The sequence below is a fragment of the Periplaneta americana genome, chromosome 10 (assembly GCF_040183065.1).
Source record: "Periplaneta americana isolate PAMFEO1 chromosome 10, P.americana_PAMFEO1_priV1, whole genome shotgun sequence".
NCBI lineage: Eukaryota > Metazoa > Arthropoda > Insecta > Blattodea > Blattidae > Periplaneta > Periplaneta americana.
The window spans coordinates 164,570,559-164,598,457 of NC_091126.1; the positions used below are offsets into that span (position 1 = coordinate 164,570,559).

General features: G+C 34.4%; 1 protein-coding gene across 1 annotated transcript in view; it reads right to left on the minus strand.

Annotated features, from left to right (window-relative positions):
• peng (Pumilio and CPL domain-containing protein penguin) overlaps positions 1-27,899 on the minus strand; it is a 145,662-nt gene that overhangs the window by 33,244 nt on the left and 84,519 nt on the right. The window contains exons 7-9 of the mRNA XM_069838357.1: positions 22,642-22,764; positions 17,791-17,945; positions 10,044-10,189 (exon numbers count right to left, since the gene is read on the minus strand). Of these exons, the coding sequence (XP_069694458.1) occupies positions 10,044-10,189; positions 17,791-17,945; positions 22,642-22,764 (424 nt within the window). The remainder of the gene's footprint in view (positions 1-10,043; positions 10,190-17,790; positions 17,946-22,641; positions 22,765-27,899) is intronic.

Consider the following 27,899-nt stretch of genomic DNA (forward strand, 5'->3'; position numbering starts at 1 on the left):
CCGAAATTCCGATAATCTGAACAGGCCCATGTCCCAATTAGTTTGAACTAGTAGGGTTCTACCACAGTCTAGTATATACAGTCACGAAGCTCAACACTTAATAAATATGCATCCATTGATAGTTGCTAACCACCAGGATCGCTACTATCGCCTCAACACAGACCCTTTCCCTAGCAAACGATAACACGATATTGTGTTCTTTTGAAAAAATTAACACCTTCATTCTACTATTGAAATATGACATACATAAGGTTTATATATTATTTTCATTAAGTATGTATTATATTTTATAAACTCATCTTCCTGGATCTTTCAGAAGAAGGATAACTCTGATCTCTTTTTCTTACAATTTATAGTACTGCAAACGTCTCCTTGTCCCATATTATTATTCAAATTATTGTATTTTAGCCATTTACAGTTATTACAACCGATAACGAACATTTCATAGTTTACACGACTTTTCACAACAATCCGAAATACAGCACAGTCAATGCTTTTTCGATCTACCAGGCCGTAATGTATGTTCGGATTTTCTATTTCAGTGTATGTAGCTCAGTGAAATATTATATTATAACTTTAAGGCGTATCATAGCTAAGCTTTATTTAGTGTAATATGTCGGTAAGTTCCGTTTACTTCTTGTTGCATAATATGTTGCAGAACTAATTACAAAACTGTGTTATTTTAATGTGAAGAGAATTTTACGTGTTAACATAATCTGTTTGCATCAACATTTTAACTTTAGAATGGAAGCTATTTTGAGGTTTAATAAAATGTAATTTATATACTGATTTTAATTTAGCACATCTACATTCCTTAATTGTAGACAGAAAATTTAGCATACCACTCCTATGAAATTAGTGTACATACGATAGTGTTACTTCATCTCTTAGGTAGTAGATAAATACAATAGTTCAGTAGGTACTCAAGTGTAGTATTAAAATATAGACAAATTGAATGTGTGGGGTATCATACATGACATTATGCTTAATTATAATGTATAATTGCGAATTTAAGAGTATAAGTTAAATATAGTAAACATAACCTATAATTTCGATATGAATGGCAGGGCATTGGAGACCACTGAAATTAAACAGAAAGGGGCAAGTGGTACAGTAAACATAACCCATAATTTCAACATATATAAATATCCGTGCGGTGCAATTGAAAATTATTGAATCGTGCATAAATGAATATACAAGAATTTCACAATATTTAATCGAAATAAAGGCTGGTATTACGCATACAAACAACGTAATTTTCACACCAAAAATTATATTACACCTTAACTCGCAAGTGAATTATGTCTGAAGTGTCTCCTAATCATTGTTTTAAGTTTTATTAATGCAATTACACTACATTTTAGAGAAATATATGTTACTCATTATGCATTCCAACTAATTTCTATGGATGAAACGCCATCTTTCGTGATAGAGTTAAGCCAGTTACATGGTCTGTCCTGTATTAGATCATGTTGGCAGTGGCACAGTCTATTGTTCCTAGTACTCACAGCACTCCAAGCGGCTAGCAACTATCGCGAGAATTGCAAAAAATCATCCCAAGCTTCGTGACTGTATATACTAGACCAGGCATGTCAAAACCCTGCACATTGTGCAGTCGCGCACATTATGCACTTGTCTCTGTGCAATGTGCAGCTCCTATTCCCCTACTTGGAGGGAGTGAATCGGCTTGGAGGGGAATGCGACAGGGCTGTACATTACTTGCAATAGCAGAACAGCTTTGGTTTCAGTAACACAGAAGAGTACGGATGTGCTCTTTGAGCTGTGATTGTGAATGCGTTATGAAAAATAAAGTGAGGAGTCCATAGATATAACGAAGAAGAGAAATTCACGAATCATATAACATAACTGTTATGATGTTTTCCTCAGCCAACAGTAATTATTTTAAAATGAAAGGCTTTCATCATATCATGTGGACCTAATAGTGATGTGAGAATTTAAATCAGATTAGTAAAGTTCTCAAAATATGATATTCACCAGCTCTTATTTCTTAATTAGTACTCTCACGGCAAGGCGAACATGACAATGATGTTGTTTTGGAGTCTGTACTAACACAGCCATCAATGGTTACACGACTTACAACTTCTATTTGATAAGCCGATAAGTGATGAGAATATTGAGTAAAGAATATATGTGGGGGTCTTGAGGTTGTAAGGGAAGGAAGAAAGCAACTATTTGTAAGCGGAAAAATTTTCTGGAAAAATATATAATGGCGGATTTTCCATCTCACGTTATTATATTATGTTAATATACTTACGTTAATAAATCTTTAAACCTGACATAAAGAAAATGTCCTTGCTTCGAAGCTTGTGAAGTATTCTTTTAACTCATTTCAGTAATACTCCCAACTTTCTGATACTTGCTCTCAACGTTTTCCAAATCAACTATATATAAATTTAAAACTAAGTTTAATTTATCCAATTTATTAATAATGTGAATTTATATTAATATACAGCAAGGAAATGAGTCCAGTGTAAAAGCCTCACAATGTCCTATTGCATGTAATTGGGAGTAAAATATTGTCTTTAACATTTGTGCACCAATGGTCCCAATAATGCTTGAGGAACAATGAAAGAGTATTACTTTGAAATAATCAGTACCTACTATGTAAAATGAAATACTGTGTTCGTTTTTTGTTGTTTCGAAATTACTGCAAAATTTATATTTTCTTCAAATACTGTACTGTATACAAATCATGTAAATAAATGATTCTTTACAAACGACTGCTTTGTGAATTGTAACTGAGTAAGTCTATTGTTTCATGTGTTACAATTGTCAGATATAGACAATGACAATAATTGCGTTTTTTCCTTCGACTAAGTGTTTTTATAATGACCAAATGTCAATTTAATTGAACACTAGAAGCACAGAATAGATTCTTGTACATCCCTCGCGCTAAGAACTGGTAAGAGCAACAAGTGAATGACGCAATCTGCACATACACTACACTTTCAGTGTCTGATTTCTGACATGCCTGTACTAGACTGTGGTTCTACTATACTTGTCTTATAGGAATTGACAATAATTTGCTGAAGATCCCTTTACAACCACAGAGGATTTAAGAGATGATGAGAGGAAGACATAGCAATAATAAAATAGACTCGAGATTTTAGGTCACAAAAATTATATGTTTAGGCACATAAAATAAGCTTGTAAAATAGGCACTTAAAATAGTAAAACAAGACCTCAAAATTTTATTTGTCTCTAACAAACAGAAGTTAAGCAATCAAAAAAATTATCTACATCTTCATTCACAATTTTCTTTGCAACACATAACAATCATCTCTCTCAAATGAGGAGCATCGTTTCAAATCATATTATGTCCACTGGTGGACAAAATTGAGTTTGATACATTTTCGTATAGTTTCGGATACGGTCTTTCACGCTGTGAACTCTGATTGTATCAAATCGTATTCGCTAACAGTGTAAATGACTGCTTAAAATTAGCGGCTGTTTCAAATCGTATTCAGTCCTTTATTTTGTCTGTTTCATATCGTATTACGTCCAATATTCATGTTATAGAATAGGTATGAATGCAATTAATTTATTACTTTCTTATGTTAGTTATACTGACAATATGGCGCACTTTTCTCGACAATGCTCCATATTCAAAGCGGACAATACAGTCTCATCCTTGCGAGCTGTGTGTGATGGAAGTTGTTTCCAGTATGGAACAAGAAACTATTGTAGGTGACAGTTCAGGACGACGCAGAAAGCAGCAAAAGCAAGCATAACATGCACATAAAATGAAATATGAGGCAAGGCACGTAAAAATTGATTTCAATGAAAATAGAGGGATTGTGAGACTCTCTACAAACATTTATCACACCCTGGCAATATTCTAATGAATGTATAAATTCTATCATTTTAATTTAATGTAATTTAACACAATATTAAAACAACATTCAAATCTTCAGGTCTTTACCTCTTTCTTACACATCAGGGTATTTACTAATTCGTGGGGGGAGGGGAGTTCATGTCAGAGAAGGGAAATGAGCTGAAAACACCCTCGAATTTTTAAAATGTAAAATTACTGTTTCATTTTTTTCTATAACCTATAGTAACTTATGGCAGAGAGGAATAGTTAAAAAACAGGGGCTTATTTTAATTGTGTGAAGCTTTAGATTTCTATGCTAACATCATCGATGCATTGATGCATGTGGTAACTGGAAATGAGGATGATGATAGTATGGCAACTTGTGGCTGCTTAGAAGAAGGAGGAGGATTCGGAAACATGTGAAAAAGATTCAAACATTATGAATCCAGCCGGATGGATATTATGAACACCCTGTAGACCTACATAAAAATTTGTTTAATGGGTATATTTCTTTTTTTGTCTTAATAAAAGAATGTTTTATTTAATAAAACAATATTAATGGTTTTTATGCAATCATTTATCTCATTAAAGACTTCATGACAGCAGAAAGAAGTTATGAACACTCTGTATATCAAAATGTTTAATGTGAAAATTGTAATTTTATATTAACAGATAATGTTTTTCTTTAATAACAAGAATAATTATTGGTTATTTTATGTATTTTCCTAATTAAGAATTTCTAATTACAACATTTGTACAATTATTGGATCAAAACATATTATGTCCAACACATTTTCCTTCAATTTGAAGAACAGAATTGAAAAGTGATTTCATTTTTTCAAGTTCCTTGAAGTACTCCTCAAGCACAATAACGTCATATTTTTTACTTTGTGAAAAATTACCCAGATTAGGAGTAATCAGTTTTTCGTTCTTCCTGTAAAATTTTGTTTCTTGGACATAATATGATTTGAAATGATGCTCCTCAAATTACCCACTGTCAAGCTGTGTCTTTCGTCAGTCAAAATAAGTTTGTAAGCAGAGGAGTAACACTCCACACAAACAGAGGTTAGAGGGCATAATTAAACTTATTTACATTTCTCATTTCAATTTCAACAGAGAGATCCTCACTTTCTCCATCTGTGACTACTTTCAGATGTCTCAGCACTGACAAACCATGATTTTTTTCGAACACATTATCCCACTCATCTCTTATCTTATCCATCAATTTCCCTCTCACATTTTGTATTTTATTCTCAGCTTCCTGTATCACTAACAGCTGATATTCAAGGAGCTTCATTTTCTCCTCAAGCTTGGTGATGCAAGTTAGGAGAACTGAAAAAATTGGCCTGAATATATAGAACATTTCACTTTCAACTCCTGAGAGTTTTATGTTCATTGGTGACCTATAAGACTACATAACCGATACTACTGGTATTTCACAAGATGATAAGTTTTGAAAGACCTTTTTATAATACATTAAATATTCACTATATGAGGTCTCGCCATCCTCATTAATGTATTAAATGTTTACAGTTATCACAAACTGTTGTTGAATATGGCCATAAAAATCATTTAAATATGCGCCCCTGCATATTGACTTAAATAGGTTTAAATGCAGGTAGTAGGCCGTAACACAGTACAATGAGAGGAGTTCGACTGTCACCGTGGATTGTGTCCCGGTATAGCTCAGTTGGAAAGAGCCCTCAGCGCGCAGAGCTGAGAGGTCCTGGGTTCGATTCCCAGTGCCGGAAACGAATTTTTCTCGATTTAATGGTGATAACCTGTTTATAATTTGAAAAGTTGATTTTTTATTTTAAATATGACCAGAGTATAGACGTGAATGGATATGCATTGTTGAGTTTGTGTCTTTTATTCTTGTAAATATTTACTTACTCACAAAAGGCTTTTAAGAAAACCGAAGGTTCACTGCAGCCCTTACATAAGCCTGCCATCAGTCCCTATCCTGAGAAAAATTAATCCAGTCTCTACAATCATATCCCACCTCCCTCAAATCCATTTTAATATTATCCTCCTATCTACATCTCTACGTCCTTTCCCTCCGACTTCCCAACTAACTCTCTGTATGTATTCCTGGATTCGCCAATACATGTTACATGCCCTGCCCATCTCAAACATCTGGATTTAATGTTCCTAATTATGTCAGGTGAAGAATACAATGTGTGCAGTTCTGCACTGTGTAAATTTCTTCATTCTCCTGTAACGTCATTCCTCTTAGCCCCAAATATTTTCCTAAGCATCTTATTCTCAAACATCTTTAACCTCTGTTCCTCTCTCAAAGTGTGAGTCCAAGTTTCACAATCATACAGAACAACCGGTAATATAACTGTTTTATAAATTCTAACTTTCAGCTTTTTTGAGAGCAGGCTGGATGACAAAAGCTTCTCAACCGAATAATAACAAGCATTTCCCATATTTATTCTGCATTCTAATATTAACTTGTTGCTCTACTTGCTTGGCTACTGATAGTCTTTCTCTTAGTTCTTCTATTACCAAATAATGATCAGAATTATAGTCTGCTCCTCTGAAGGTTGGAATGTTTACTCTACTAGTACAAGGACATCATTTTATTTTTACTAACATTTTTAATATTAACCTGACTATATCTTCGGATTAAAGGTCTAAAACCGGAAACACCACTTGCTCCCCCTTCCAAGATGGAGTTCGATGATACTGGTGTAAAATATAAATCACTTTACTATGTATAGGAGGGAAGAAAAGTAAACTAGGAAATATCGCAATTTTGAGTTCGATAATTTTCATTAGGTTTTTGTTTAATAAAAATACAGTACCTACTGTATTAACACTTAGTGTTTTTACCCACGAATTGAGCTATCCATTCGGACGTATTAATTATGCAGTGTATATTATACTGTTACAGCACATTAGCGTACAATATAGAGAATGAAGTTAAATTGAAAAATAATCATAATATGGATATTTAAACACATTTTTTTAAATGGTGGCCGTTCATTTCCATACAGTCTTCAGTTCTTTTGTGCATATTATCGCACTATAGACTATTGTACCTAATTCCAATTACCAGTTTCGTCCTTCGTACTAGTAACTCATGTTGAAATATTTCTATACCTACTCTATAAAAGAGTACCTTACATACTGTAAATTCAATCTTCACTTCTGCCCGATCCGAAAAGATAAAATTACTCAGAAATGCTATCTACTGTCCGTTCAAGTGGTTTTGTCGCAGGGTCGTAGAAAGGGGGGGGAAAATCACGTGACAGTTCATTACTTAACGAGGCCCTCTTATTTAAGTTATTTTAAACAGTTGTATAATATTACGTAGACGTCCAATTCCTAACAGAAATGAAAGTTTTCAGAAAGGAGCTAAGACAGCCCAACTACTAGACTTAAAGAGGGGCAAACAGAAGCAGGTGGGGGAGACTGGGATGCGATGTAGGCAAACGAACGACAGTACCTGTGCGAAAATATGATTCAATATTGAAAACTCTTTCATCACTGGAAAACGCGAACATATTTCTGGAACGTACTATACTCACTAACTCAATACTGCATACGCGGCCTTGGTTCTGTGTGGAGAATGGTTGGAAGTTTACTAGTAGAGGGGGTGGGAGTGAAGTACAGACGTGGACAAATTATTAACAAAATTGACGATTTTTATGATAATTCTGTTTACAAAATTTGACTTTTCAACTTACACTACAGTTGACAATTTTTCATATTTCTATCATTATAGTTGACAGAAAAATGCAAAAATGTCGACTGTAGTTTAAATTGAAGAGCCATTTTTTGTAAGAATATATAATAAAAATCTTTAATTATGCTAAAAATTTGTAAATATGCAAAAATGTCAATTGCAGTCTAAATTGAAGAGTCAAATTTTGTCAAAATATAAAATAAAAATCTTAAGTTTTGCTAATTATTTGGAAATATCCAAAATGTGAACTGTAGTCCAAGTTGAAGAGTCGAATTTGGTAAAAATAAGTATAGAGTAAAAATCTTCAGTTTTACTAATAATTTGTAAATCTGCAAAAATATCATATGTAGTCCAAATTGAAGAGTCAAAATTTCTAAAAATATACAATACAAATCTTCAATTTTGCTAATAATTTGGAAATACGCAAAAATATCAACTGCAGTCTGAATTGAAGAATCATAGTTTGTAAAAATATATAATAAAAATCTTCAATTTTGCTAATAATCTGTCCACGTCTGTACATTCAAAAACTCAGGTACAATAAAAATGTAAGTAAAAATAAAATGATGTCCCTGTATGTCTTCGTTTATCTATCAAGATGTAATCTATCTGGTTGTGTGTCAATCAATCTGGAGAAGTCCAAGTATATTTATGTATATCCTTATGGGGGAATGTTGTACTTTTGACAATTAAATTTTTTGATGTGGCAAAGTTGACTAACCTAACCGTATTATACATATTATGGTGGTGATGGTGGTTGTGGTGGTGGTGGTGGTAACGACGACAGAAAGGAAGAGACGAGGGGAGAGTGAAGGAAAACAACAGAGACATTGAGCTAGAGACACACAGACATGACTATGACAGACATAGAGAGATGGGTGAAAGGGAGGGAAGAAAGAGTGAGAGAGAATGGGGGGACGGAGGGGGGGAAAAGGACAGAGAGAACTTTCAGTGGGAGAATAAGATGAAGTATTTAGGTGACGACAAAATGTTTCTGGGTTGTTGTAGTGCCAGTGGCAGCAGTGGTGAGAGAAAATTGCGGTGATATTACTAAGATAGTTGATGATGCTGACTATGGAGGAGAAGGTAGAAGTGATATACACAGGACTCACACATATGAGCACAGCACTCTATTTACATATGTAAACTTTTATCATATACAGTAAAATCTCTCGTATCCGGCACCCAAATAACCGGCAATACCAAAACAACGGCATTTTTGGCTAGGCAAAAAAAAAAAAAAAAAAAAATAGTCGTTCATGTGAAAGGGCAGAGTCGGACGGAGACGTGAGTGGTTTTTGTGGATCACACACGCTGCATATTGTGTTTACTCTTTGCTCACGTGTGAAAACAGACTGAAAATCCCATTATGGAGTAGATCGGGTAGCATCACTAAGCTGTCACTTGGGCCTTACAAACAATGCGCAAAGATGATATCTTTAAATTTACCACTTGAAGTCATCCGTTTCGAAGGGGTGTTGAATGAGTCTAAATAGAAAGTGTGAAATTCTCTGTTCCTACAGCACGTAAAAGTTTCATTCGAGTGATAGTATATGAAGAGTTCGCGGGAAAAACGATGAATGTCAAATTTCTGTTAAGGATTAGATAATGATCTAATTGAGTCTATAACTGCAAGATGTAGTGCTGTTTCTATAGAAAATAAAGGAAAGGGTTACTGAATTCGTGGTGATAATTCTCCTTTTTACCATTTTTCATAAGAACAACATTAAATTTCGTAATGATCCATTGAATTAGATAATGACATCAACCTTAACAAAACTGCGATTCATCATTTTTCCCGCGAACTCTTCATAATATATAAACAAGCAGACATTAGTGATATGTTAAAGAGGTTTAAATCATCGAGCACTACATTATCGTCTTCATAGTTGCAATGTTGGCTACACTGTTCTTCACGTCGCATGGCCGCCCTTTAAATTTGCCATAAGGTTAAGGAAACTTTTCGTATTTTTTACGCTATTATGTATTACTGTACGACAATAACTGAAGCGTCGGCTGGAATAACGTTGTAAGTTACAAAATTTTCATTCGGTGTGTTTCCATGTAACAATGTTGTATGTCATGTTACCTTGCTATACTCTTTGGCTTGCAACTGTCCATCAATGCAGCACGTGAAATTTGTCCACTCGAAAGTTTGCTACCCTATACGAACAACGTTGTACATGTACACATTTTTGCAGCTCCTGTAAATTTTACCAAATGTAACTTATAACATTGTTCCAGCCGACGCTTCAATTATGAATTGATGAATGTACATTACCGTATTCAGTACTAAAGATAAACACTGTACGTATTTTAAAACTTTATTTTTAAATATCTATATGAAAATTACTAAATTTCAACATGGAAAAAAATGTTTGTGCAGTACAGTATGTCCTTACATAACCTATAAACATATTTTCCAATTATCCGGCAAAATCAGTTATCCAGCACTAGCTTTGTCCCACAGTTGCCGGATACGAGGAATTCTACTGTATGTGATTAACCTCTAACCTTTTCCTGATTTCAGGACTGCCAAAGTCACCATTCCAATGGAGCTATTGCTAATCCATGAAGATGTGTCACCAGTAATAGACTCTAACAAGGGATCCGATACAGAATCCAACAGTTCAGATGTCCTTACTCCTTCGTCCTTTTTGCTGGAATGAATGGACATACCTACATTAATGAAGTCAAACTTTAAAAATATTTTTATATTTTAAATTAAAAACACATAATAAAATTCACAACACCCAAAATATGTACAACATATTGCAACACATACATATATACAATATTTCCTTATGGTATAAGAGGCCATTACATGCAAGGTGATTTAGGACCTCTGCAACAAACTCTAAGGGATGATAGGTCTTGCATAGAGGACCATTTTTTGTTCAACAACCCATTTTCTCTGATGCGTAATTTAGGAGCTATGAAATATTAGCACAGTTTAGTATATACAGTTGCGAAGCTCAATACTTACTAAATATGCAAACATAGACAGTTGAAATATGCATCCATAGATAGTTGCTAGCCACCAGGATCGCTACTATCGCCTCATCACAGACTCTTTCCCTAGCAGACAATAAAATGTATTGTACTTTTGATATCGTGTTCTTTTGAAAAATTAACACCTTCCTTCAACTATTGAAATACGAAATACATAAGGTTTATATATTATTTTCATAAAGTATATATTATATTTTACAAACTCACCTTCCTGGATCTTTCGGAAGGATAACTCTGACCTCTTTTTCTTAGAATTTATAGTGCAACAAACATCTCCTTGTCCCATATTATTACTCAAATTATTGTATTTTCGCCATTTGCAGTTATTACAACTGATAATGAACATTTCACAGTTTACACAACTTTTCACAACAATGTGAAATACAGCACAGTCAATGCCTTTTCGATCTAGACCAGGCCGTAATATATGTTCGGGTTTTCTATTTCAGTGTACGGACCTCAGTGAATTAGGATATTATAACTTTATTGCATATCATAGCTAAGTTTTATTTAGTGTAATGTGTCCATAAGTTCCCTTTACTTCTTGTTGCATAACATGTTGCAGAAATAATTACAAAACTGTGTTATTTTAATGTGAAGAGAATTTTACACGTTAACATAATCTGCTCGCATCAACATTTTAAGTTAAGAATGGAAGCTATTTTGAGGTTTAATAAAAAATAATTTATATTGTGATTTTAATTTAGCACATCTATCTTCCTTAATTGTAGACAGAAAATTTACCATACCACTCCTATGAAATTAATGTATGTACGATTGTTACTTCGTTTCTTAGGTAGTAGATAAATACAATAATTCAATACTCAATTGTAGTATTAAAATACAGACAAATTGAATGTGCGGAGTATCATACATGGCATTATGCTTAATTTTAATGTATAATTGCGAATTTAGGAATATAAGATATAGTAAACATAACCTATAATATTTCCATATGAATGGCAGGGCATTGGAGACCACTAAAATTAGACAGAAAGGGGCAACTGGGACAGTAAACATAACCTATAATTTCAACATATCTAAATATTCGTGCGGTGCAACTGAAATTTATTGAATCGTGCATAAATGAATGTACAATAATTTCGCAATATTTAATCGAAATAATGGCAGGTAGGTCTATTACACATACGAACAATGTAATTTTCACACCAAAAATAATATTACGCCTTAACTCGCAAGGAATTATGTCTGAAGTGTCTCCTAATCATTGTTTTAAATTTTATTAATGCAATTACACTACATTTTAGAGAAATATATGTTACTTTTTATGCATCCCAATTAATGTATATGGTTGAAATGCAGCCCTTCGTGATCGGGTTAAGCGAGTCACATGGTCTGCCTTACGGCCTGTATTAGATCACGATAGCAGTGACACTGTCTATTGTTCCTAGTACACACAGCGCTCCAAGTGGCTAGCAACTATCGCGAGAAATGCAAAAAATAACCCCAAGCTTTGCGACTGTATATACTAGACTGTGATATTAGTTTTGAGACAAAGAATTATTTAATTTACTTCAATCCAGGTTACAGCAAGTGTTAATGTACAGTTTATAATTCTACATACAGTTAACAGCAGGTGTTCGAAGTGTCCACCCACAACAGCATTGCATTCATGACACTGTCGTAACATTGACTGTCAAACGCTCTCCAACATGTGGGATCTCGTGTGAAGCTGGTTAAAGAAAGAGTGTATCCTCCAAGCAGTTCCTCTCTGCTAGCTGTGGTGGTGTATACCACACACTTCACATGTCCTCAAAAGAAAAAACCATGGGGTGTTAAGTCAGGTGATCGCACTGGCCACACAGGAAGTCCCCCTTTCACTACCTACAGCTCCCCTATAGGTGTTACTGATATGTGCTCGTACAGCAAGACTCCATCATGCTGGAATCACAGTCCCTCCACATCGAGAGGGGTGCATTGCCTATGAGCAGTGGCATTGTGTTCTGAAGTTAAGCTGCTCCAGTCAGCTCTTCTGATAACACACTGTACAAAAACTAAGCTCAAACACAGGCTATGACCTCGGCAGCAAGACACAGCAGGCACGGAGGCACATTGAGGGGTGGAGGTTAATGTGACCACAAACAACTTACAACATCACCAGCTTCAAAAATTTTCTTGTGAGTTTAGTGTACAGAGACGTCAGTTGTACATTGTAAACATTGTCACTCAAATCAATGTACTTAGTGATGAATTTTAAACAGGGGTTCATATTTCCTAAATGATACATCAAAGAAAAAGGGTTGTCTGATAAAAAAAATGTTCGTCCATGCCAGGTCTATCATCCCTTCGAGTTTGGTGCAGGTCCTGAATCACCCCGAACACGTTTGTGTTTCACAACTAAAGCATTGTGTATTTTTATGCTCGACCATGCCGAAATGTAGTAATTATACACCAGGTAGCAGCCCTTTAATGGACCTCAATAAAGTACACCTATTCATTAAAGTTCAGGTGTTCCACCAATCAGAAAATACCATTGTAGCAATATGAAAGCGCAAGTATCGATTATTCTCGGATATGCAAACGAAAGACAACAATAAGTCAATAAATCACCTATATTTGAAATAAAGGCAGTTCTGTTACTATAATAATTAGCGTTAGTTGTAAATAATATTCAAATAAATTCAATTTGTCATCTCGTTTTTCAATGTCTAATTCAATTTCAAGGTTATATCAAGATTAATGTTTATTTTACTCTCTAGATTATATCAAGGTCAATGCGTCTGCGCACATCTCACAATTTACGAGGTATTGCACAAGGTCACTTCCGCTCCTCAGTCAGATAAGAATAACATGAATACTTATGAATAATTTCAAGTTAGAAATATGGTCGAGCATACAAAGTCGTATGAAACTTGGCTATAATGGTAATTAAGACGTTCGTATGAAAATTATGAAACTCACTTGTGCTCGTTTCATAAACATACTCGCGTCTTAATTACTACCATTATAGGCTCGTTGCATAATGCACTATTAAACTACTACTGTCTTAATTTTACTCCCATACAGAAAGTTTTGTTTAGTTTCATTAATAATATTTCTACACTTTTCAGCAATGTTAGACATTACAATAATTGCTCTAGTTCCTGTCAGTGTCAAAGATATATTATATGCAGCACCAGATGATATGCAATATGTAGACGTAAGATAAAGGCATTACAAAATGTAATGGAATTTTCCTAGTAAACCTAGAAAAAACAACCCAAACTTCAAGTGTTTCATTCCTTGGAATGAATGGCAGAGGAATTGTTACTGTCTTAATTCCATTTCCGTGTAGAGAGAGTTATGTTTAAACTCATTAATAATATTTCTAATTTCTTTAGCAATGCAGGGCATTTTCCATTCTCAGTGAAGTTCATTCTAGTGTACATCCTCAATAGTGCATTCTACGTTCAAAATTCAAGCACATTAGATTGTAAACTACGTATTTCCAACTTTCTCCCTTTTCCATTTTTCGCTATCTACACTAATAATGGAGTTCATCTATGGCACCAGACTTATGAATCACTCTATATATAGGTTAGAATGTTTCAGACTACACTGTATTTTATGAAAGGGAGATAGAAAGGCCTTGGACATATTCATTCATTCATAATGTTCTGCCCAAGGGCAGGTCTTTCACTGCAAACCCAGCATTCTCCAGTCTTTCCTATTTTCTGCCTTCCTCTTAGTTTCTGCATATGATCCCTATATCTTAATGTCGTCTATCATCTGATATCTTCTTCTGCCCCGAATTCTTCTCCCGTTCATCATTCCTTCCAGTGCATCCTTTAGAAGTCAGTTTCTTCTCAACCAGTGACCTAGACAATTCCTTTTCCTCTTCCTGATCAGTTTCAGAAACATTTTTCCTTCATCCACTCTTCTCAACAAAGCTTCGTTTCTTATTCCATCTGTCAATTTCACAAGCTCCATCTTTCTCCATATCCAAATTTCAAATGCTTCTAGTTGCTCCTCCACTTCGTCGTAATGTCCATGTTTCTGCCCCATAAATTCTGCACTCCACACAAAGTACTTCACTAGTCTCTTCCTCAGTTCTTTCTCCAGACATCCGCAGAAGATGCTCCTTTTTGTATTAAAAGGTTCCTTGGCCATTATTATTCTCCTTTTGACTTCTTGGGAGCAGTTCATGTTACTGTTTATAGTACACCCCAAGTATTTGAAGCTGTCCACTTGCCCTACTGCCTCATTTAGAATTCGCATGTTTACCTTCTTTACTTCTCTTCCTACGACCATGATCTTCGTCTTGTTGCTATTTATCTTCATCCCATACTGCTCACAGCTGTCATTTAGCTTCAGTAGCATATCCCTTAGTATCATCTCCTCTTCTGCTAACAACGCCACATCATCATAAAACTTTATGGGCTTTATTCTTTCTCCTACTATCACTCTTCCTATGTTCTGAAAACAATTCTTCACTAAATCCTCCAAGTAGATGTTGATCATTGCAGGTGATAAAGGGTATCCTTGTCGTACTCCCCTCCTTATTTTGCTTCCTCCTAACATTCCTTCTCGTATTCTGACTTTGACTCATTTCATATAAAGGTTACTGAACAACTCCATATGTACGTCTACTACTTAGCTCTTTTAAAATTCCAAGTGGTTCTTCTTGGTTCACATTTCTGAATTTTCTTGATTATATTTTCAATTTTTGCGATGACTGCTCTATGATCACTGTTCATGTCTTCTGATATGCAATATGTTGTGGAGCTAGCTTGATTTATTCTTACACTGACCAAGTTTTGGTTTGTGTTTTAATTTTAATGAAGGTATGTAAGTGGGTCCTCTTTCTTGTACAGTAATTCAACTGGGTTAGCTAACAGAAATTACTCAACTAATTTTCCCAGTGCATTTCTGTATGTGGATCCCCCACTAGACTGCAATGAAGTCTACAACTGTTACGCTGGTGCTCTTCAGGTTCAGTATATCCAGGTTTAGTTTTTTTTTTGTTTTTGAGGAACTATATATTCCACATATTTTAGTACAGTAAAACCTCGATAAGACATCCTATTACGCCTATTACGCTATCCCATGTAATATGCTTTTTTTATCTGGTCCCTGCACATTTCATATATAACGTCTTTATAAAATACCCCGTTTGTTGCGCTCAAGTCCTGCATAATACGCTGTTTTTGTGGAATATTTTCGATGTAATTTTCAGCAATGTACTGTAACAGCAATGTCACTGAACTCACTGGTGCCATTAGCCTGAAAAGTATTGGTATTGGCCCCTTTACCTGCGCATTTAAACCTTCATACTTCATACTTTAGTATACCCCACCCTCTTGTTACGCTCTCTTATTCGACTCCTTACCTGCGCGCTTAAAGTCTACATACAGTTACAATACCCCACCCTCTTGCTAACCGTCTCTCTCAAACAGCATTCCTCACTAGGCCGTAATAAAATTCTGGAAATTTTTGCTGGTCAGTTTGTTGTCCTTTAGTGTATTGAAGTGTCTGTGAATGTGATTACAATGAGTGTTAAACGAAAAGCGTTTTCTGTGTCGGAAAACTTGGAAATCTTACGAAAGTACGATGAGAACAGTACTCTTACTCAGAAACAACTCTCTGATTCATTAGGAGTCCCATCATCAATATTAAGTATGATAATAAAAAATCGCGACTCAATCACTACAGTTGCGACGTCGTCGGGAGGATATAATTGCAGGAAACTGAAGTGTGGTAAACATGAGGACTTTGAGAACACGCACACGGCGAACAACTATAAATGATTTTTTTTTTCCGAAAGAATTAAGCACAGTACATATTGTAAATGTCTTTGACGTACAGTACAGTAATTACATAATGGAGTAATACTATATTACCTTTCATGAATCATGTATTTCAATAAAGAAAAATGCTAATAGATACTGTATATAAGTCAAAATTAGTATGCCCGCCTAATACGCGGTCCCGATTAATACCCAGTCCCTTGAACAGCATCTTATCGGGGTTTTACTGTATATATATTTGTTTTTCCAACATTAATTTCCATAATTTCGGCTGTATCTTATGTTTTCTTTACTCTGACTATGGAGAATGTTGAGGGCAGATTGTTTTGAATGTTTTTATGTAAATGAGGAACAATTCTGTGGAGTTATCTCGCAACCTACAACTTATTTCACTTGGAATTTTGAAGTAGAACTATCCCTTTCTCCTCACTAATTATGAAGGGGGGAAGTAAATTTGAAATTGACAGTTACATAAAAATGCAACACCCTTGTTCTCCTTGTCTTCTCCTTATTCTCTTTGTAGTACCCTTTTCTCCTTGTATTCTCCCTGCTGTCCTTGTATTTCCCTTGTTCTCCTACTATTCCCTTTGTTCTCCTTGTATTTTCCTTGTTCTCCCTAGATCCCCCCCTTATCCTTCTTTTCTTCCTGTTTTCTCTCCTTGTATTCCCTTTCCCCCCCTTCCCTCATTTCTCCTTGTATTCCCATTGTTCCTCTTGTCATCCCCATTTTCTCCTTTTATTGCCCTTATTTTCCTTGTATTCCCCTTGTTCCCATTTTTCTCCTTATATTTCACTTGTTCTTCTCTTCCTCATTTTCTCTTTGTAGTTCTCTTGTTCTCCTATACCTCTGCGGTGGCTGAGTAGTCAGACCTCTGGCCTGTCATGCAGGCGGCTCAGGTTCGAGTTCCAGTCAGGTCTGGGTTTTTTCATTTAAAAATCCAAAGTGACACTTGTGGCAGACAAGGTCGCAGTTGGGGTTTTCTCGGGGTTCTCCCGTTTTTTCCCCATATTAGGCATCTACACCACTTCTCCATTTCGTCATCATTTCACAGCACTCCCCGATCACCAGCTGGCGACGCATAGAGGGGGCTGGCGTAGGGATGACGGGGGTTGCCTGCTCGAAACCTGGGTACCGATATGTATGAACCTTAGTGTAGTCAGCCGGTGTGAGTTTGGGAATGCTTCTAACTTGAGGGTTAGCACAATAGATCGTAAAAGGTCGCAGTGTTGGGCCATAGTGCCCCCTGCCAAATTCCATTCCCCTTGTTCTTCTTAGATTCCTGTTGTTCTTCTCGTCCTCCTTTTTTATCCTTGTATTCCCATTGTTCTCCTTGTCCCCCCATTTTTCTTGTAGTTTTCCCCATTTCTTCTTATATTCGCCTACTTCTTGACGACATGATGATGAAGATGACGACGATAATGATGTAGATGATGGAGACTATTTAACTGTCCTCTTCTCTTAAAATGTGCTGTATTTTATAACTACGAATTAATCTGTTTACCTGTTGCTAAGTGTTGCTCCATTCTTCAGCATTTCTACCTCTGCAGGGTGGAAATACATGGGATCTCTATGGGCCACCAAGTACAGAATAACTTTCCGTCCATATTCATTGCTGGCAATGCTCAGCAAATCTCCCAGGAGTTCAGGCATCAGTGTCTGAGTAAAAAACCGTAACATTCAATGAGGTATATTAACGGAAAATTAAAATTAAGATATGAAAGCTATGGAGATATCACAACAGAATTACGGCCACGGAAATATGTACAGCATACAGCATGGCAATGGAAAAGTGACTAATTGATTTTTAAAGTACAATTACATATGTGCAATACAAGTTTGCTATACGGAATATAAGTACACGAAATGTGAACAACAGAAAGTAGCAAACTGTTAGCTAAACGCTAGAGTGTCAGTGTTGTTCATCGGGGAATCTAGGTTTGTATCTAGATAAGTGGATGTGAAGTGTTACATGGACGAGGAACTTTACTTGGGGTACTGCTGTTTCTTCTTTCACATTGTCACCGTTTTTCCATAATTCATAACTATCCTCTTCATTGGTGAAAAAACAACGGAAAAGAAATGCATGATATCTTACAATAAGATCAATTCATGCAAGTTCTTTAGTGAATGTTGTGAGAGAAAAACTAATTTCGGTACTTAATTTAAAGAATGATCAATATTATTTTTTTAAAAATAAACTATACATTCTATATTAAATATTTTAGAGTATGTTGTTCACATGGGAGAACTCTGCATACATGCAAAGTTTCATTAAGGGGAGAGGATGGTATTTTTTAAAACTTCTTCCTTATTTGGTGTAAAATATTAATTTTTTGTATGTAGAGAGCTCATAGCTGTGGCAACTCAACCAAATAAAAATATTTTGAGGAAAAAAAAATTATTTGGGGCCCCAAATTTGAAAAAAATATACCCAATGCAGGATTGTACTAAAACCGATATAATATCTAAACTGTTTTTAAAGATAGATTCAAACAGTTTTTTGCAATGTATTTGCAAAAGTATGTTCTACAAACTGTCTGTAACAGAATTTTGATATTAGTCCCTACGTTTGTAAAATAAACAATTAAAATTTAATAACAATTTTCTGGTTTCCTTTCTTGCAAACAAACGGACGTATTTTTAAAATTAAATCAATTAACAAAATTCTGTTACATAGAAAAGTTTCCTAATAGTCTAAAGAATGTGTGTTCTAAATTTCATGCATGTATCTTTAATAGTTCAGAAATTATGTCCATTTTTGTCTGGCAATGTAGCAAAAAAAATGAAGTTACTGGAAACCGATAAAAGCGGGCGTGTGATTTGAAAATCCATAGCACAGGAAGTTTAAAAATGACGTCTCAACATCCGGTAAGGGCACAAATACGCACAAAATATTATGCAATGCATTCCACACATATCAAAGGGTATTTTAAAGAAAAAAAAATTTTTTTTTTTTTTTTTTGAAAATTTAATGTACCGGAAACAACAGTATAAGTGGATGAGTGATTTAAAAATCCATAATGCAGGAAGTTTAAAAATGGCGACTCGACATCTGATAAGGGCACAAATACCCACAAAATGTTATGCTACGCATTCCACACATATCACAGAGCATTTTAAAGATTTTTTTTTTTTTTAATTTACTCATTTTTCACCAAAAGTACCATCCTCTCCCCTTAAAATATCCCCAGTATTTTGTGAGTTATCATGTAAAATGCTGTCTAACAGAACAAAATACTCCACAAAATTTTCGTATTAAAAAAAAAGAAAAAGACTATTAGGATTCAAAAACATTAAAATTGTTGAGTGATGTACAGATAGTGCATATTAAGTATGCCATTCTTTTTTCCAAAGGACCTACAGACTCTGAAGGAAAAAAATGTTGAAATATAATAAAATTATACTAGCGAAAGATGTAACTTCCACCTTAAAGTTATTAATATCAGTCACACAAAACTCAGTTTTGCGACATATACTGACAACATCTCATCTGTTAGAAGAGACCGCCACTGAAGAAAAAGTACACTTTACGTTATCAGTAGAGCTAGGATTTTGTTGAAATTGCATCTTTTTTCTAGTAAGCCAGAAACATAGCTGCTCTAGTATTTATATGTTATGTGATAAACTGAGTGTTTTAAGACATATTTGTTAGGGTATTTTTTTTGCATATTTTGCGTGTTTCAACTCATAAGAACATTTTTTGTTTTATTCGGTCATTTTTTAGGCATTTTCATTTAATTTTGGCCATAAATACCCATTATTAATGTAAAATAATGTTTATTTCCTTTGATATTTTCTCTACATATTTTGTCCATTAATAACCATTATTTTGTAAAACATTTTAATCGTTTTCCTACACAAATATTGCCATTTTAACATAGTACACTCCATGTAATGGATAAGTCCAACCATCCCTTCAATATAGACTCCTCTATACTTGCTAATTCCGTATAAGAGTGGCCTTGTGATGGGCTACATGGAAACTACATCAGGTAAAATAATTAATTAAAGTTTACCACTTAGAAAAAATTATGTAAAATTAAATAAACTTAAATGTTGGTACTAGAATTTAATTTAATAACTAAATATTAAGTAGTACAAAACCCCTTTTCCTACTAAGCCAATTATGTAAGATAAATTTTTAGGGCATTTTTAATGGCATTTCTGAAAGATTTTTAGGTCATAAATTCATTGTTTTTAAGACATTTTTTCATGATTTGTAGGTCATCAAAATCCTAGCCCTAGTTATCACCATCTTAGTGGATGTATTAACCCTGCTGTTCTGTTCGGGTCTATATGACCCGAAGTGAATATTGTTTCCTTAATATTTTCTTGAAATAGTAAGTTATGCTTATGAGACTCAGTGACTTTATCTAATAATGCAATATACGTTTGTGGTTTAAAAATAATTTAAATTTTTCAAATAGATTTGTCATAATTTGTAATTGTTACTTATGTAACGTTCGGATCAATATGACCCAACATATTATTTTATTACTTTCTAATGTGGTATTAATATTTTTCTAGAAATTGTATCATGCTTTCATTATAATGTGTAGAAATTCAATTATTGCCAACAATCAGATACACCAATTTACAACAATGGTTTCCTTATATTTTTCTGAATGAATTCCTTCTAAGCTGTTACATTTTATCTGAATCAATATTTCAATGTTGTTTCTCAGTTTGAGTTCAGACACCATGATGGAATGACCATTGAGTAATGCTCAGTTAGTATCAATTGTGAATTTCTCCGATGGTGAAGAGTTTGTTTTAGAATTTGGAGATAATGTAAGTTATGAATCTGAAAGTGATGACGATTCTGACAGTCAACAACCAGTCAATATTGTTCACTCAACTCTTTCAAAATCAAGCTATAGAATAGTATTGAATCTACCTCCACAACAGGACCATCTATCTTTCTCGAACGTCATCAAGGCTACACCAGAAGTTACAAGGTATGCCACCATAATAAAATAATATAAATGGCAAACATAGAAGGACGGCGAGTTTACGGCCAGCAATGGACAAATATCGACAGTATTGTTTTCCAGGTTTATTTAGAACTTATGCTTCTTGCTGGTGTTATTCGATCTCATGGTGAGTCAACAGAAATTTGTGGGATCAGAAAACGGGCAGAAACATTTTTCAGGCAACTATGTCACTTGAAATCTTTTGCAAGAAATCGCGTGTCTTGCGATTTGATAAGAAGTCTACTAGAGAATAACGAAGACGCACTGATAAATTTGCTGCTATTTGTTACATTTGGGAGAAATTGGTGGAGGTCCTTCCTAAATTATTCAATCCTAGCGAAAATGTGACTCTCGAACAGTTGGTAGAATTTTGAAGTCGCTGTCCCTTCAAGGGGTATATTCCCAGCAAACCATCAAAATATGGAATAAAAATATGGACGCTTTGTGACAGCAAAACTTCATATGCATTGGTAGCACAAGTTTATACAGGGAAAGAATATGGAGCACCAGAAAAAAGTTAGGGTTTGAGAGTAGTGGTGATCTTACCAGTGACCTAAGGGGTCAAAATGTAACTTGTGACAACTTTTTCACTTCTTACAATTTGGATCAAATACTTTTGAAAAAAAATGACGATGTTGGGGCATAAACGGAAAAATAAGCCAGAATTTCCACAGCAAATGAACAACAAGGAAGAACATAGCTTTTCATTCTACTTCACAAATAATATTACTGTGGTCAATTGTATTCCAAAGAAAAACAAAAATGTTGTGCTAATGAGTACACTGCATCATGACAATGAAGTCAGCAACAGGAATGGTAAGAAGCCTCAAATGATTTTAGATTATAATGCATCCAAAGGGGCTGTAGATACATTTGACTGAGTTACATAGGCCTATACATGCTAGTTCCTTATGACACACAAAACATAAGACAGAAGTAAATAATTGTAACATAGCAGAAGCATTAAATTCAATCTATAAATTTTTCAAAGCCCAGTGCTGCATTATAAGTTAAACATTTGAGTCAAACAGATATGTTTCTTCAATTTGTTATTAATTTTTTATAAGAATGTACAAAAATAAAATAACAAATGAATAATATAGCAAAATAATATAACATAAATGAATAATAGTAAAAAAGCAAAATAAAATAAATAAATAAATAATAAGAGTAATATTAACAATAACAATAATGATAAACTGTTATTGTAGTCATACAAACGTTCACAAACATGATTTTGTAACTTTATATGCAATTTTAATAGATCAGGTCATATTGACCCGAACAGTATATTCGTATAGTAAAATCTAACAGAACAGCAGGGTTAAGAAGAGTGATTTACTGATTAAAATAATTTAGGAAACATTTCTTATACTAACCTTTTTCAACAGAACAGTGTCATCAACTGTATCAAACAGTGCCAACAGGATCAAATGACCATATTCTGAAGTGGCAACTTCTACCATATGGCCTTTCAGACTCTTCGTAATTTGTTTCTTGACCTGTGAAATTAAATTATACTACATTACATAAACACTACAGAGTAAAAGGTCATAGGTTACATATCTGATGAAGTGATGAATTTATTTCAATTGATCTAATTCTTCAAGCTGCATTATGGCCAGGGTTGTCAGACATCTGGGATTCCACAGGATTGTTCCGTATTTTAATTGTGCGTTCTGGATCCTACATACAGTTACATTTGTCCAGGAATATCAAAAATACGGAAAAATAAACTTTTGTTCACTTATATAACATTATTTTTTAAATTCCTCACTCATTTTTTCCAAGACCCTGTCCAGTCTACATCCAACCTTGTCATCAATGCCGCTTGATGCCTCCTGCTGGGTTGTAATGAAATAAAAACTGTAATACTATATATAGTATATATATTAGGTAGTACAGACCGATTATTTAGTCCTGACAGCTCAGCGACACGAAAGAGGGGAAATAGTAGGAGTAGTGGGGAGAGCTCCAGAGTAGAGATAAGGGCGAGCAGTCGGTAAAGGACTGCAGTACAGCTTAATTGTACTACTGTCATCCTCTGAGGAGTTTAGTGCTGAGAGGAATGCGGTTCCAACTAGTCTAGCGCAGTATTGGAGTGGGAGGGAACAGTGACAGCGCCAGTCTGGAAGGAAGTACAATCATACTGAAAACATTCGCCCAATTTACGAGAGCAGTATGCCTATTAGTTTTCTAATGTATTTTTGGCGAGATAGAGATAAGTATTGTAGAAAATGAATTAATTAATTTATTTATTTATTTATTTATTTATTTATTTATTCTGGTGAAGTTAAGGCCATCACACCACCAGAAATACAAATACAATAAAATAAATAAAAAGAACAATCATAATACAACTGCAATAATATAAATGAAAAGAAGAATCATACTATAAAATTTAGTGATTAGTAGAATTGAATTAAATTTGTAAAGTAACCAATTTAAATATACTGTACTGCTGAACTTACATGAGAAGTAAAACTACTTGATTTGTATTTTCAGATATCACCAACAAATGATTTTCGCATGACATTATAGGAATCTGTTTTTCACGATACCAATCACACATATTCTAAACTTCCAATAGAATAAAACCAAAAACTTTTCTACAGCATGTTTCCTTAAAAATGACTTGTAACGGTGAAATATTTAATATGAGTAATTCATATAATATTAACATAGCTAACAACAGGGAATGTTTGACCAAAAATTGCAACAATATATTTAATATATTAATAACAAAATTATATAGGCCTAGGTAAACAATATGTATATGAAATATTCATACACTACTACAAACTGAAGATTGCATATTTTTGGGTGATTAATACTTCCCACTCCACTCGGCTCGGCTTGTCTGTAGCAACAAAAGAATCTACCTGCAACCCCCCCCCCCCACACCGATGGCAAGAATACCTCAGGTCCCAGTGCTAAACTCGTCAGAGGAAGACAGTAGAAGCATACCGCTCTACCGCACACATGACATCCGATCGCTCTGAAGGCAAGCGAGTCACTAATCCATACACCCCTTGGCGTAACTAAATGAACTCGCCTGATCCAGGCGCAAGTCTCCAGCAACTGTCAGGACTAAATAATCGTACTGTATATCTTTTTTCTTTTTTTCTATTTGGAGCAAAGCTAGTGGCTACTCTTTGAGACTAAATGTAGCCGAGCCCGATGTCAGCCAATAAAATTAACACTCACAGCTCACATTCGTAATGTTCGTAATTTTATAGGGTTTGTAAGCCCCTGTTGCAGAAATGCAAATCAAATCGGTCCCTGATCACCAATCAGTTGATGTCCGATTTATTTGATTGTTCGTTGCATTGCACAAACGTGAATCTCCAATCAACTTGCCTCAATTTACTAATTGCTGATTTGAGAAAGAAGTGCATTTGACAACAGCGCTATTTAGCAACCACAGCCGATTTGATGCTCTTTAAAAATCGTAAAAAGAATGCAAACACCAGAGTGCACTTGTTCGACATTTAGTGGTAGAAAAGCACAAATATGCTACTAGAATCTCCACACATCTCACATAATGGAAAAGTATTTTGTTCAGAAAAATTCATCAGAAGAAGAGACTGCAGCAACAAACAACACTGGACAAATTCTTCATTATGTTAGGTTAATACAATAAAGGATAAAAAATAATTTATTGTGATTAGTGTGTATAGTACATTGAATTCATTGATTTTACCCTCAGGAATGTATCAGCTTCAATTTATTACAATAAGGTAAAATATATAATTTCAATTTGCATTTATGACTAATATAATAATGAATAAATTATAATTCCCAACACAAAAGTCAAGGAATCCTCTACGGTACAATCAATTTTTCAGGGTCCCCCCTTTTAAGATGTTTTCCTGCTTAATAAGCTCACTTTGCTGACCTTTTAAAAAATGTCTTACAGTAAGGGCACACTCCACTAAAATGACAACTTTTTCTCTTATCATTTTTTCAACCAAATTTTGAGATATTGTTTACTATGTAAAGGACTAACAAAATCCAAATTTTGAACTCCCAAATGTTTTTGGCTTTTGATTCCTTATTTTTTTCCATTCTTTTCAGAAATATTTTCAAGTCGAAGTTTTCAGTAGATCTCAATTTCTAAGTTTCGTTTTTTTCCTTTGATTATGTTCACCAGACATAGAGAAACATTTCTATACATTAATTTTATGAAATATCTCATTTATTCTTACTTACTTACTGGCTTTTAAGGAACCCGGAAGTACATTTCTGCCCTCACATAAGCCCGCCATTGGTCCCTATCCTGAGCAAGATTAATCCAGTCTCTACCATCATATCCCACCTCCCTCAAATTCATTTTAATATTATCTATGTCTCGGTTTCCCCAAAGGTCTTTTTCCCTCCGGCCTCCCAACTAACACTCTATATGCATTTTTGGATTTTCTCATATGTGCTACCTGCCCTGCCCATCTGAAACGTCTGGATTTAATGTTCCTAACTATGTCAGGTGAGGAATACAATGCGTGCAGTTCTGTGTTGTGTAACTTTCTCCATTCTCCTGTAAGTTCATCCCTCTTAGCCCCAAATATTTTTCTAAGCACCTTATGCTCAAACACCCTTAACCTATGTTCCTCTCTCAAAGTGAGAGTCCAGGTTTCACAACCATAAAGAACAACTGGTAATATAATTGTTATATCTCATTTATTCACTTTCAAAAAATGTTTTGAAATTTTAAAAATGTTATTTTCCTATAATTGAAGCGTCAGCTGGAACAACATTATAAGTTAAATTTGGTAAAATTTACAGGAGCTGCAAAATGTATACACATACAACATTGTTCTTATAGGGTAGCAAACGTTTGAGTGGACAAATTTCACGTACTGCATTGATGGACAATTGTAAGCCAAAGAGTATAGCAAGGTAAAATGACATACAACATTATTACACAGAAACACGCCGAATGAAAATTTTGTAACTTACATTGTTCCAGCCAACACTTGAATTCATTAAAAAATTATTAAACTAGCAGCATCTAACAAAATAAATGCATAGAAACATGCAGCTATCTCAAATACTTGAAGTAAAATTTTAATCCAGATTGATTAATATTTGGCACAAAAAAGTTTGTGTTAAATCAAGAAAAATAAAATTCTTAAAAAATGGATTAGAAAGTAAAATGGATATTTATGTAAATTAAAATTCTCCCCTGCTACATTCATCTAGTAAGTTCAGGGATCCAACTTTAGAAGAAAAAGTTACTAGATCTGCAAACAGAAATTTGTAAAAAAAAAAAAAACTTTGATAAAAATTAAATTTGACAACTCTTTAAATGCCTTGTGCCTTTACAGCCTTAATTTAATTTTTTTTATGCTCGACCATGCCGAAATGTAGTAATTATACACCTAGTAGCAGTCCTTTAATGCATGTCATTAAAGTACACCTATTCATTAAAGTTCAGGTTTTCGATTATTCTCAGATATGCAATCGAAAGACAACTAGCAAAAGTCACGCAGGCTGGAAATCCAATACTGTCGAAGAAGGTTATGTTCTGTTACTATAATAATTAGCGTTAATTGTAAATAATATTCAAATAAATTCAATTTGTCATCTCGTTTTTCAATGTCGAATTCAATTTCAAGGTTATATCAAGTTTAACGTTTATCTTACTAGATTATATCAAAGTCGTGGACATTCGTTGCCCGGAAAAAATCAATACTTTCGCGTCTGCGCACATCTCACAATTTACGAGATTGTACAAGTCAGTTCGCTCCCCAGTCACATAACCAAGACAACTAGCAAAACGTCACGCAGGCTGGAAATCCAATACTGTCGCAGAAGGTTATGTTCTGTTACTATAATAAGTAGCGTTAATTGTAAATAATATTCAAATAAATTCAATTTGTCATTTCGTTTTTCAATGTCGAATTCAATTTCAAGGTTATATCAAGTTTAACGTTTATCTTACTAGATTATATCAAGGTCGTGGACATTCGTTGCCCGGAAAAAATCAATACTTTCGCGTCTGCGCACATCTCACAATTTACGAGATTGCACAAGTCAGTTCACTCCCCAGTCACATAACCAAGACAACTAGCAAAACGTCACGCAGGCTGGAAATCCAATACTGTCGCAGAAGGTTATACTGTCGCAGAAGGTTATGTTCTGTTACTATAACAATTAGTGTTAATTGTAAATAATATTCAAAAAAATTCAATTTGTCATCTCGTTTTTCAATGTCGAATTCATTTTCAAGGTTATATCAAGTTTAACGTTTATCTTACTAGATTGTATCAAGGTCGTTGCCCGGAAAAAATCAATACTTTCGCGTCTGCGCACATCTCACAATTTACGAGATTGCACAAGGTCAGTTCGCTCCCCAGTCACATAACCATAACATGAATACTTTCAAATTTCAAATTAGAAATATGGTCGAGCATAAAAAGTCGTATGAAACTTGCCTATAATGGTAATTAAGACGCTCGTATGAAAATTATGAAACGAGCTTGCGCTCGTTTCATAAACATCCTCGCGTCTTAATTACTATCATTATAGGCTCATTGCATAATGTACTATTAACATATTTGTAGTCAGAATTGAATTATATCCATTTGGGGTATGAAAATATACATTCTGAAGAAGTGAAATAGCCAATAAAATTTTT